The 14046-nt window shown below is 51.6% G+C and overlaps 1 protein-coding gene across 3 annotated transcripts in view; it reads right to left on the bottom strand.

The window, feature by feature from the left end:
• Positions 1-14046, bottom strand: part of LOC149450071 (cadherin-15-like) — an 81477-nt gene that overhangs the window by 11719 nt on the left and 55712 nt on the right. For all 3 annotated transcript variants that reach the window (XM_089692392.1, XM_089692394.1, XM_089692393.1), the window contains exons 8-11: positions 11738-11991; positions 5457-5599; positions 3594-3830; positions 1650-1889 (exon numbers count right to left, since the gene is read on the bottom strand). In XM_089692392.1, the coding sequence (XP_089548518.1) occupies positions 1650-1889; positions 3594-3830; positions 5457-5599; positions 11738-11991 (874 nt within the window). The remainder of the gene's footprint in view (positions 1-1649; positions 1890-3593; positions 3831-5456; positions 5600-11737; positions 11992-14046) is intronic.

The raw sequence follows: 14046 nt of genomic DNA, 5'->3' as shown, positions 1-14046 counted from the left end.
GGAGTCCATCCTGTCCTTGACCAAAGCACAGAGGAAACGGGTGGACTTGGTCTCCCTGGCAGCAAGCGGACCATAGCTAAGGCTTGCCACCAACCGTTCCTCCATGTTGCTGAGGTTAAACAGCTCTTCCCTGGCACTACGGTACACAGGAAGCTCACGTCCATTCTCATGGACACCCAACTCCAAGTTCCTGAAGGTTTGGGACCCTTGGATAAATTTCAACGACCATTTAGGTCTGGACCACTCCCTGCTATTGAGATGACTATTAGAGCGACCCTAGAAGTCTATGGGGCGCGACTTCCCCTAGAAGTCTATGGGGCACGACTCCCTATAGAAGTCTATGGGGGGCGCGACTTCCCCTAGAGGTCTATGGGGGGCGCGACTTCCCCTAGAGGTCTATGGGGGGCGCGACTTCCCCTAGAGGTCTATGGGGGGCGCGACTTCCCCTAGAGGTCTATGGGGGGCGCCACTTCCCCTAGAGGTCTATGGGGGGCGCCACTTCCCCTAGAGGTCTATGGGAGGCGCCACTTCCCCTAGAGGTCTATGGGAGGCGCCACTTCCCCTAGAGGTCTATGGGAGGCGCCACTTCCCCTAGAGGTCTATGGGGGGCGCGACTTCCCCTAGAGGTCTATGGGGGGCGCGACTTCCCCTAGAGGTCTATGGGGGGCGCGACTTCCCCTAGAGGTCTATGGGGGGCGCGACTTCCCCTAGAGGTCTACGGGAGGCGCGACTTCCCCTAGAGGTCTACGGGAGGCGCCACTTCCCCTAGAGGTCTATGGGGGGCGCCACTTCCCCTAGAGGTCTATGGGAGGCGCCACTTCCCCTAGAGGTCTATGGGAGGCGCCACTTCCCCTAGAGGTCTATGGGAGGCGCCACTTCCCCTAGAGGTCTATGGGAGGCGCCACTTCCCCTAGAGGTCTATGGGAGGCGCCACTTCCCCTAGAGGTCTATGGGAGGCGCCACTTCCCCTAGAGGTCTATGGGGGGCGCCACTTCCCCTAGAGGTCTGTGGGGGGCGCCACTTCCCCTAGAGGTCTATGGGAGGCACCACTTCCCCTAGAGGTCTATGGGAGGCGCCACTTCCCCTAGAGGTCTATGGGGGGCGCCACTTCCCCTAGAGCTCTGTGGGAGGCGCGACTTCCCCTAGAGGTCTATGGGAGGTGCCACTTCCCCTAGAGGTCTATGGGAGGTGTTTTCCCCTAGAAGTCTATGTGGCGCGACTTCCCATAGAAATCTATGGCAGACAGTGTGTGTGAACCCTGGTGCCAGGATGCAAGTTCTAGTCGCCATTGCGATCTGGTGCCTGTAATTTGTCAAGCCCTGCTTTAGCGGACACGGACCAGCCATCCGCCTGCTCAGCGGGAATCAGGGGTCTCCTGGAGTCCGTTCCGTGTTGAAGGGGCCTGAAGGACAAGCTTAGGTTTTGATAAAACATCCCCAGCCCCCACTCCCTGACCCCCCTAACATACTCCGATCCCCCCCACCCTTAATGACGATGGAAATATGGCTCAGGACAGACAAGTCTGAGCTCAGCACCGCGGTGGACTTGATGCATCAACAATCCCACCAGACCAGCTGAGGCTTCCATGACCTGGGCAGTCAGCACACGGAGGTGACATGACCCCTGGGCCGATCATAGGTGTCACTCACCCAGTAAGAGGGCCACGCTGCTCATGATGATGATGAGGGCCGTTAGACTGATGCCGGCTCCTGAGCTGAAGAGAGTCGCTGCGCTGCCACTACAGATGCCCACCGAGTCACACTGGCACGCGGTCACATTCAGCACATGTAGCTGTGCCAAGGGTGGATCTCCAGAGTCCGACACCAACAAGGGCAGCGGGTAGAGGCCGGGCTCCACCTCGCTCAGCAGTTCCAGCATGGCGTGGGTACCTGGAGAGGAGAGATCAGCATCATCAATACGAGCGACCATCTGTCAGGAGGGCCAACCTCATCTTCTCATTTATGAGGGCCACAACATCGATCATGTTTTTGTGGTTCTTTATGTCTTCCTGTGCTGGTGACACCACAACCCTCTCATTTCTAGCACTGTTGTCACCGATACAGGAAGTGAGGGGAAATCTTCCCAGTGAGAACACAGACAGCAAACACGGTAAAAACGCATCAAAAACACAAAACGAAGTGCGAAAAGCACACAGAGGGGGAATCTCCCTAACAGGGAGATAGATGGGGAATCTCCCTAATGGGGACACACAGGGAGAATCTCCACAACAGGGGCACACAGGGAGAATCTCCATAATGGCGACACACAAGGGGAATCTCCCCAACAGGGGCACACAGGGGAAACGTCCATAAAAGGGACACAGAGGGGGAATCTCCCTAACATGGACACAGAAGGGGAATCTCCCTAACATGGACACAGAGGAGAAATCTCTCTAACATGGACACAGAGGAGAAATCTCCCTAACGGAGGCACAGAGGGGGAATCTCCCTAACGGAGGCACAGAGGGGGAATCTCCCTAACGGAGGCACAGAGGGGGAATCTCCCTAATGGGGGCACAGAGGGGGAATGCACAGAGGAGAAATCTCCCTAACGGGCACACAGAGGGGGAATCTCCCTAACGGGAACACAGAGGGGGAATCTCCCTAACGGGGACACAGAGGGGGAATCTCCCTAACAGGGACACAGAGGGGAAATCTCCCTAATGGGGACACAGGGGGGGAATCTCTGTAATGGGGACACAGGGGGGGAATCTCCCTAATGGGGACACAGGGGGGGAATCTCCCTAATGGGGACACAGGGGGGGAATCTCCCTAATGGGGACACAGGGGGGGAATCTCCCTAATGGGGACACACAGGGGGAATCTCCCTAACAGGGACACACAGGGGGAATCTCCCTAACAGGGACACACAGGGGGAATCTCCCCAATGGGGGCACAGAGGGGAAATCTCCCTAACGGGGACACAGGGGGAATCTACCTAACGGGGACACAGGGGGGGAATCTCTGTAATGGGGACACAGGGGGGGAATCTCCCTAATGGGGACACAGAGGAGGAATCTCCCTAATGGGAACACAGAGGGGGAATCTCCCTAACGGGGGCACATAGGGGGGGAATCTCCCTAACAGAGACACAGAGGGGGAATCTCCGTAATGGGGACACAGGGGGAATCTCCCTAATGGGAACACAGAGGGGGAATCTCCCTAATGGGGGCACACAGGGGGGAATCTCCCTAACAGAGACACAGAGGGGGAATCTCCCTAACAGAGACACAGAGGGGGAATCTCCGTAATGGGAACACAGGGGGAATCTCCCTAATGGGAACACAGAGGGGGAATCTCCCTAACGGGGGCACACAGGGGGAATTTCCCTAACAGAGACACAGAGGGGGAATCTCCCTAACAGAGACACAGAGGGGGAATCTCCGTAATGGGGACACAGGGGGAATCTCCGTAATGGGGACACAGACAGCAATAAAACCCGACAGGGGGTCTCACCCCTCCCCCTCCATCCAACACTAGAATCAGTTTTGCCTTTAGTTACTTCCTCCATGTTTCGGCTTTCAACAGATAAACCCCACACATTGCTTTGTACATATTGTGACCCGTATTGGAGTCGTTTTCCGTCTCTCTCACCATTGAGGTCGCTGACGCTCCAGTTGAGGGTCCACACCCTGGAGGACTCATCCAGCTGGAAGTGGAAGGGGTGGGCTTGGGGTGGCAGATCTTCATCGGTGGCACTCAGTAGGGCGCCCCGGCCCAGACGCGGGTCACTGCACAGCTCCACGGAAAGCTGCTGTAATAGCGGAGCGTGGTCATTCAGCTCCACCACCTCCACCGAGAGCGTCCCCGTGCCACTCAGCGGGGGAAGGGCTGTGGGAAAGACATAGAACAAAGTGGATTTAAAATCGTCCTTGTTGAGGCGTAAAGTATCTGACAACCCAACATTGAACTTCGATTAGTGGCTCAATTCTGGTCTGTTAAATAGATCACTGAAAGCATTTTGGTAGATCTGTTTAATGAATGTGAAAAAAAATCCTGTTCATGCCAGAAGTCTAGTCTCGCTGCTGTATGTGGACTATAGAACACCTCCCCCTATGTTACAGAGAAGACAAGAAGCAAAGGTGCTCTGTAGTCCTGATCGTCCAAGGCAGGGGTCTCCAAACCTTCTAAACAAAAGGGCCAGTTTACTGTCCTTCAGACAATAGAAAGGCTGGACTAGGGCTAGTGGGACTAGAAAATGTCCTGGCATCCAGTTGGAGTAAACAGTTCCCTGCCCTTGGAGCCAATGGAAGGAATTCTGCCCCACCGTTGGTGTCAGTGGAAGGAATAGTGCCCCATCATTGGTGTCAGTGGAAGGAATAGTGCCCCATCGTTGGTGTCAGTGGAAGGAATAGTCCCCATCATTGGTGTCAGTGGAAGGAATAGCGCCCCATCATTGGTGTCAGTGGGAGGAATAGTGCCCCATCATTGGTGTCAGTGGGAGGAATAGTACCCCATCATTGGTGTCAGTGGGAGGAATAGTGCCCCATCATAGGTGTCAGTGGGAGGAATAGTGCTCCATCATTGGTGTCAGTGGGAGGAATAGTGCCCCATCATTGGTGTCAGTGGGAGGAATAGAGGAATAGTGCCCCATCATTGGTGTCAGTGGAAGGAATAGTCCCCCATCATTGGTGTCAGTGGAAGGAATAGTGCCCCATCGTTGGTGTCAGTGGAAGGAATAGTCCCCCATCATTGGTGTCAGTGGAAGGAATAGCGCCCCATTATTGGTGTCAGTGGGAGGAATAGTGCCCCATTATTGGTGTCAGTGGGAGGAATAGTGCCCCATCATTGGTGTCAGTGGGAGGAATAGTGCCCCATCATTGGTGTCGGTGGGAGGAATAGTGCCCCATCATTGGTGTCGGTGGGAGGAATAGTGCCCCATCATTGGTGTCAGTGGGAGGAATAGTGCCCCATCATTGGTGTCAGTGGGAGGAACAGTGCCCTGTCGTCAGTGGAAGGAATAGTCCCCCAGTTTGGAGCTTGCTGTCCTAGGGTGACAATGCTATTCCCAGTCCCAACCTTGGGTAGACACCCAAAAGCCCTGAGATGGACACTGGGTGCCGCCATCTTGGATGCGCTAACAGGGGCCGCAGCAGACCCAGAGCTGGTATTCAACTGACACTACTGTATTCCCTTTTGCTGGTATGCAGAAAAGTGAGAGGAGCTGGGTCAGCACAGAAAGTAATTAGACACTCCCAAGAAAAGGGCTACGATGTGCAAGGAGGGAGGGGGCGGAGCTAGGGAACTGACTCTTCCTAAAGTAGTCAAATTTGCTTTGAAGTTTAGAGACACTTTGAAGGTCAATAAAAACGTATTTTATGGAAAAGAAATAAAAGTAAACATTCCAAACATTTGATCTGCTACCTGGAATCTTTCAATGTGGTGACAGGGTCTCTTTAGGTGTTTCTGATGTGAAATAGGAAAGCTATTCAGCGGGGACAGGCTTGGAGTTCTCACCATTGTCGGTGGCTCTGATCAGTGCCGTGTACCACCCTCCCTGCAGGAACGGGGACTTCGGGTCCATGGTGTAGGTGGTCCATATCTTTCCAGTCTGTGAATCCAAAAGCAGCCAATTTGCCGGGTCAGAGACCAAAGAGTAACTGGAGAAGGAGAACGCGGTGAGTTATTAATGGACACAGAGGCACCTTTGTAACATCAGACATTTACAAGTTCCGGGAATTTGTCTCACATGAAAACCAACCGTGAAAATGTAACAACAGAACAAACTACGCATATCATCCTAGTATAAGTACAGTGGATGTAAAAAGTCTTCACACCCCCCGTTAAAATGTCAGGTTTCTGCGATGTAAAAAAATTAGACAAAGATCAATTATTTCAGAACTTTTTCACCTTTAATGTGACCTATAAACTGTACAACTCAAGTGAAAAACAAACTGAAATCTTTTAGGGGGGGAGTAAACATAAAAAACTAAAAGAATGTGGTTGCATAAGTGTGCACACCCTCTTATAACTGGGGATGTAGCTGTGTGCAGAATGAAGCAATCACATTCGCAATCGTATTACATAGGAGTCAGTACACACCCGCCATCATTTAGAGTGCCTCTGCTTAACCCCAAATAAAGTGCAGCCGTTCTAGTAGATCTTTCCTGACATTTTCTTAGTCGCATCCTACAGCAAAAGCCATGGTCCGCAGAGAGCTTCCAAAGCATTACAGCAGGGGTGTCAAACTGGCGGCCCTCCAGCTGTTGTGAAACTACAAGTCCCATCATACCTCTGCGTTTGGGGGTCATACTTGTAACTGTCCATCTTGCAATGCCTCATGGGACTTGTAGTTTGGCAACAGCTGGAGGGCCACCAGTTTGACACCCGTGCATCAGAGGGATCTCATAGTTAAAAGGTATCAGTCAGGAGAAGAGTACAAAAGAATTTCCAAGGCATTAGATATCCCATGGAACACGGTGAAGACAGTCATCATCAAGTGGAGAGAATATGGTTCAACAGTGACATCACCAACAGTGACACCACCAACAGTGACACCACCAACAGTGACATCACCAACAGGGACATCACCAACAGTGACATCACCAAACAGTGACATCACCAAGAACTGGACGTCCCTCCAAAATGGATGAAAAGACGAGAAGAAAACTGTCTGGGAGGCGGCCAAGAGGCCTACAGCAACATGAAATGAGCTGCAGGAATATCTGGCAAGTCCTGGCTGTGTGGTCCATGTGGCACCAATCTCCCGTATTCTTCATATGTCTGGTCTATGGGGTAGAGTGGCAAGATGGAAGTCTTCCCTTACAAAGAAAAACATCCAAGCCCAGCTACATTCGGCAAAAACCCATCTGAAGTCTTCCAAAATCATGTGGGAAAATGTGTTCTGGTCTGATGGAACCAAGGTTGGACTTTTTGGCCATAATTCCAAAAGACATGTTTGGCGCAAAAACAACATTACACATCACCAAAAGAACACCATACCCACCGTGAAGCATGGTGGTGGCAGCATCATGCTTTGGGGCTGTTTTTCTTCCACTGGAACTGGGGCCTTAGTCAAGGTAGAGGGAATTATGAACAGTTCCAAATACCGGTCAATATCGGCACAAAACCTTCAGACTTCTGCTAGAAAGCTGCATGAAGAGGAACTTCATCTTCCACCATGGCAACGACCCAAAGCATCCATCCAAATCCACAAAGGAATGGCTCCACCAGAAGAAGAGGAAAGTTTTGGAATGGCCCAGCCAGAGCCCAGGCCTGAACCCGATGGAAAATCTGTGGGGGGATCTGAAGAGGGCTGTGCGCAGGAGATGACACGCAATCTGACAGATTTGGAAGAGCGGGCAAATATTGCCGAGTCAGGATGTGCCGTGCTGATAGACTCCTCCCCAAAAAAAGACTGAGCAACAGAATCACATAAAAAATGACCCCTCTAGTGATATAAAGATCTATATAGAGGAATCGGGACCTCCTTCCTCCTGCCGGTGACCCCTCTAGTGATAGGATCTATATAGAGGAATCAGGACCTCCTTCCTCCTGCCGGTGACCCCTCTAGTGATAGGATCTATATAGAGGAATCGGGACCTCCTTCCTCCTGCCGGTGACCCCTCTAGTGATAGGATCTATATAGAGGAATCAGGACCTCCTTCCTCCTGCCGGTGACCCCTCTAGTGATATAAAGATCTATATAGAGGAATCAGGACCTCCTTCCTCCTGCCGGGGACCCCTCTAGTGATAGGATCTATATAGAGGAATCAGGACCTCCTTCCTCCTGCCGGTGACCCCTCTAGTGATATAAAGATCTATATAGAGGAATCGGGACCTCCTTCCTCCTGCCGGGGACCCCTCTAGTGATAGGATCTATATAGAGGAATCGGGACCTCCTTCCTCCTGCCGGTGACCCCTCTAGTGATATAAAGATCTATATAGAGGAATCGGGACCTCCTTCCTCCTGCCGGTGACCCCTCTAGTGATAGGATCTATATAGAGGAATCAGGACCTCCTTCCTCCTGCCAGTGACCCCTCTAGTGATAGGATCTATGTAGAGGAATTGGGACCTCCTTCCTCCTGCCGGTGACCCCTCTAGTGATATAAAGATCTATATAGAGGAATCAGGACCTCCTTCCTCCTGCCGGTGACCCCTCTAGTGATAGGATCTATATAGAGGAATCGGGACCTCCTTCCTCCTGTCATTGACCCCTCTAGTGATATAAAGATCTATATAGAGGAATCAGGACCTCCTTCCTCCTGCCGGTGACCCCTCTAGTGATAGGATCTATATAGAGGAATCAGGACCTCCTTCCTCCTGCCGGTGACCCCTCTAGTGATATAAAGATCTATATAGAGGAATCGGGACCTCCTTCCTCCTGCCGGGGACCCCTCTAGTGATAGGATCTATATAGAGGAATCAGGACCTCCTTCCTCCTGCCGGTGACCCCTCTAGTGATAGGATCTATATAGAGGAATTGGGACCTCCTTCCTCCTGCCGGTGACCCCTCTAGTGATAGGATCTATATAGAGGAATCAGGACCTCCTTCCTCCTGCCGGTGACCCCTCTAGTGATATAAAGATCTATATAGAGGAATCAGGACCTCCTTCCTCCTGCCAGGGACCCCTCTAGTGATAGGATCTATATAGAGGAATCGGGACCTCCTTCCTCCTGCCGGTGACCCCTCTAGTGATATAAAGATCTATATAGAGGAATCAGGACCTCCTTCCTCCTGCCGGTGACCCCTCTAGTGATATAAAGATCTATATAGAGGAATCGGGACCTCCTTCCTCCTGCCGGGGACCCCTCTAGTGATAGGATCTATATAGAGGAATCAGGACCTCCTTCCTCCTGCCGGTGACCCCTCTGGTGATAGAATCTATATAGAGGAATCAGGACCTCCTTCCTCCTGCCGGTGACCCCTCTAGTGATATAAAGATCTATATAGAGGAATCAGGACCTCCTTCCTCCTGCCGGTGACCCCTCTAGTGATATAAAGATCTATATAGAGGAATCGGGACCTCCTTCCTCCTGCCGGTGACCCCTCTAGTGATATAAAGATCTATATAGAGGAATCAGGACCTCCTTCCTCCTGCCGGTGACCCCTCTAGTGATATAAAGATCTATATAGAGGAATCGGGACCTCCTTCCTCCTGCCGGGGACCCCTCTAGTGATAGGATCTATATAGAGGAATCAGGACCTCCTTCCTCCTGCCAGTGACCCCTCTAGTGATAGGATCTATATAGAGGAATCAGGACCTCCTTCCTCCTGCCGGTGACCCCTCTAGTGATATAAAGATCTATATAGAGGAATCAGGACCTCCTTCCTCCTACCGGGGACCCCTCTAGTGATAGGATCTATATAGAGGAATCAGGACCTCCTTCCTCCTGCCGGTGACCCCTCTAGTGATAGGATCTATATAGAGGAATCAGGACCTCCTTCCTCCTGCCGGTGACCCCTCTAGTGATATAAAGATCTATATAGAGGAATCAGGACCTCCTTCCTCCTGCCGGTGACCCCTCTAGTGATATAAAGATCTATATAGAGGAATCAGGACCTCCTTCCTCCTGCCGGTGACCCCTCTAGTGATAGATAGATCTATATAGAGGAATCAGGACCTCCTTCCTCCTGCCGGTGACCCCTCTAGTGATAGGATCTATATAGAGGAATCAGGACCTCCTTCCTCCTGCCGGTGACCCCTCTAGTGATATAAAGATCTATATAGAGGAATCAGGACCTCCTTCCTCCTGCCGGTGACCCCTCTAGTGATATAAAGATCTATATAGAGGAATCAGGACCTCCTTCCTCCTGCCGGTGACCCCTCTAGTGATAGGATCTATATAGAGGAATCAGGACCTCCTTCCTCCTGCCGGTGACCCCTCTAGTGATATAAGGATCTATATAGAGGAATCAGGACCTCCTTCCTCCTGCCGGTGACCCCTCTAGTGATATACAGATCTATATAGAGGAATCAGGACCTCCTTCCAGTGAGGGCTCATTTAAATTCTTCACGATCCCACCCAAGCAAGCACCCTCCCAAACCACTGCGCTGTGTGTCCATTCATACAGAGCCTTGGCTTGGCCCCACCCTCCTTATTGGCTCACTGGCTGTGATTGACAGCAGTGGGAGCCATAGGTTCAGCCAATGAGGAGGAAGAGTCCCCGGAGAGCTGAGGCTCTTGTGCACATCCCTGGATCATGATGAGGCTCAGGTAAGTATTGAGGGGGGAGCTGCAGTACACAGAAAGTTTTTTACCTTCATACACAGAATGCAGAACCTTCAGCCTTTAGCCGTGTTGTCAGCCAGCAATGCATGCTCCTTCAGGTGGCCCTTTGGCTGCCTATCGGTGCTATGAGATAGAGAGCTTCAAAAACGCTGATCTCCTGGGATTTTCCTGCACAACCATCTCTAGGGTTTACAGAGAATGGTCTGAAAAGAAGAAAATATCCATTGAGGGGCAGTTGTGTGGAGAAAAATGCCTTGTTGGTGTCAGAGGTCAGAGGAGAATGGGCAGACTGGTTGGAGATGATAGAAAGGCAACAGTAACTCCAATAACCCCTCATTACACCCAAGGTATGCAGAATACCATCACTGAATGCACAACACGTCCAACCTTAAAGCAGATGGGCTACAGCAGCAGAAGACCACACCGGGTGCCACTCCTGTCAGAACGGGAAATGGAGGCTAAAATTCGCACAGGATCATCAAAATGGGACAACAGAGAATTGGAAAACGTTGCCTTGTCTGAGGAGTCTGGATTTCAGCTGAAACATTCAGATGGTAGGGTCAGAATTTGGGGTAAACAACATGAAAACATGGATCCATCCTGCCTTGTATCAACGGTTCAGGCTGGTGGTGTCATGGTGTGGTGGATCCATCCTGCCTTGTATCAACGGTTCAGGCTGGTGGTGGTGGTGTCATGGTGTGGTGGATCCATCCTGCCTTGTATCAACGGTTCAGGCTGGTGGTGTCATTGTGTGGTGGATCCATCCTGCCTTGTATCAACGGTTCAGGCTTTTGGTGGTGGTGTCATGGTGTGGTGGAACCATCCTGCCTTGTATCAACGGTTCAGGCTGGTGGTGATGGTGTGGGGGATCCATCCTGCCTTGTATCCACGGTTCAGGCTGGTGGTGGTGGTGTCATGATGTGGTGGATCCATCCTGCCTTGTATCCACGGTTCAGGCTGGTGGTGGTGGTGTCATGGTGTGGTGGATCCATCCTGCCTTGTATCCACGGTTCAGGCTGGTGGTGGTGGTGTAAGGGTATGGGGGAGATTTTCTTGGCACACTTTGGGCCCCTTAGTACCAATTGAGCATCGTTTTATCCCCACGGCCTACCTGAGTATTGTTGCTGACCATGTCCACCCCTCTATGACTCCAGTGTCCCCATCTTCTGATGGCTCCTTCCAGCAGGATGATGCTCCATGTCACAAAGCTCAAATCATCTCCAACTGGTTTCTTAAACATGACAATGAGGTCACTGGACTCCAATGGCCTCCACAGTCACCAGATCTCCATCCAATAGAGCCCCTTTGGGATGTGGAGGAACGGGAGATTCCCATCATGGATGTGCAGCCAACAAATCTGCAGCAACTGCGTGATACTATCATATCAATATGGAGCAAAATCTCTGAGGAACGTTTCCAGCACCTTGTTGGATCTATGCCACAAAGAATGAAGGCAAAAGGGGGTCCAACCCGGGACTAGCAAGGTGGACCTCATAAAGTGGCCGGTGAGTTTAAACAATGAAGTTATAGAGCTAACATCACAGCATACGGGACAATGTCTCACCGGATGTCCTGGGCCAGACCGCTGTCTGGATCTATCGCCATGTACACCGCGACGTCACTCCCCGGGGGGCTCCCCTCTTTCACTCTTGCCACCATGGGATTTTCCAGGAAGACGGGGGGCTCATTTAAATTCTTCACTATCACAGTGACTCGCGCATTCGAGCGGGGAGTGCGGGGAACCGAAGGGAGGAGCGGCTTGTCGTTCTGGACGGACAGGGTCAGGTTATACATGGCTGTCACCTCGTGATCTAGAGGCTGGAGAACACAAGAGAGAAGAACGTTACTGAGCTGCAATATATTAGAATGCAATGTGAGAACATCTGGAGAACATGGAGCTCCTGCTGCAATACTCACCCCCTATCCAGGGCTGTACCCCACAGACTCACCGCTCAGTGCCCACCACGGGTCCTCTTCTAGGTTGGATGACATCTAGTGCCATTCCACTCACGTCTCCGGGCATTGCACTCCCAGTACAAGGAAGCAGAGAATGGCGCTGACGTCAATATGTCCTAGGTCTGGGGTCTCCAAACTTTCTAAACATAGGGCCACTTTACTGTCCATCAGACTTTTAGGGGGGGCCGGAATGTGGCCATTGGGAGTAGAAATTTTCCTAGCACCAGTGGGAGTAAACAACGCATCTTTGGTATTAAAGGGAGGAATAGTGCTCAGTAGTGTCATTGGGAGGAATAGTGCCCCATCGTTGGTGTCACTGGGAGGAAATAGTGCCCCATCGTTGGTGTCACTGGGAGGAAATAGTGCCCCATCGTTGGTGTCACTGGGAGGAAATAGTGCCCCTTCATTGGTGAAAGTGAGAGGAATAGTGCCCCATCGTTGGTGTCAGTTTGAGGAATAGTGTCCTATTGTTGGTGTCACTGGGGGGAAATAGTGCCCCATCATTGGTGTCGGTGGCAGGAATAGTGCCCCATCATTGGTGTCGGTAGCAGGAATAGTGCACCAGGATTGCTGTCAATGGAAGGAATAGTGTCCTATTTTTGGTATCAGTGGGAGGAATAGTGCCCCATCATTGGTGTCAGTGGGAGGAATAGTGCCCCATCAGTGGTGTCAGTGGGAGGAATAGTGCCCCATCATTTTTATCAGTGGGAGGAAGAGTGCCCCATCATTGGTGTCAGTGGGAGGAACAGTGCCCCATCATTGGTGTCAGTGGGAGGAACAGTGCCCCATCATTGGTGTCAGTGGGAGGAACAGTGCCCCATCTTTGGTGTCAGTGGGAGGAATAGTGCCCCATCATTGGTGTCAGTGGGAGGAATAGTGCCCCATCATTGGTGTCAGTGGGAGGAATAGTGCCCCATCACTGGTGTCAGTGGGAGGAATAGTGCCCCATCACTGGTGTCAGTGGGAGGAATAGTGCCCCATCATTGGTGTCAGTGGGAGGAATAGTGCCCCATCATTGGTGTCAGTGGGAGGAATAGTGCCCCATCACTGGTGTCAGTGGGAGGAATAGTGCCCCATCATTGGTGTCAGTGGGAGGAATAGTGCCCCATCATTGGTGTCAGTGGGAGGAATAGTGTCTTGTATTAGTGGGAGGAAACGTGTCCCCAGGACCAGATAAAGGCAAGCAAAGGGTCACATCCGGCCCCCGGCCACAGTTTGGAGACCACTGCCCTAGGTTTCACTTTACAGGAGGTAGTGTCAGTGGCTCTGAGCGGACCGCCCCACCCCCTAAACGCAAACCAACCCCCTCCCCCCCTGCAGCAGCTGTCACTTTTGAAATCACCATGGCTGGGCGGGGCACTGCAGCTCGTTGGCACTTCCTCCAGCTCTCCAACTGAAAGCCCCGACCTCAACGCAGACATGACCCTGCAGGAGCCTGGCATTGCACCCCCGATCCAATGACCACATGTACAATGCTTTGCAGGTGCCTATGCAAAAAAAATATTAAAATGTCAATATTTTTCCTGCAACAATATCTGCATTTATTAGTTTTTTTGGGCGGAGTTAGCCTTTAATAATGTCATTTTTATGCTGCATAATGAAACCACAACCTGTATAGACGCAGCAAAGTGGCGCCCTCTACTGTTTATTTTTAAGTACTGCATTAAATTTTAGATTGCTCGTGGAGTCCAGAATTCAGCCGCCTCTACATGTCTCCATGGATGTTACGTGTGAAGAGGATGTCTGTACGGGTATAACATTTTGAATCTGTGTAAAGGGGGGGGGGGGGTCATGCTGAATGGCAACCCCACACATGTAAAAATCCAGCGCGTTTGTGGGTGCAGGAACTGCAGGAAAATCGCATAGTCTAAATGACCATGCAACTTCCCTGGGGGCTGACACAGAGGTCTATGCAAT

Source organism: Staurois parvus, unplaced genomic scaffold (assembly GCF_062004578.1).
Source record: "Staurois parvus isolate SC_StPar_1 unplaced genomic scaffold, SC_StPar_1.0 ptg000584l, whole genome shotgun sequence".
Lineage (NCBI taxonomy): Eukaryota > Metazoa > Chordata > Amphibia > Anura > Ranidae > Staurois > Staurois parvus.
Note: the sequence above shows the minus strand (reverse complement) of the source record. Positions and strands in the feature narration are given on the sequence as shown.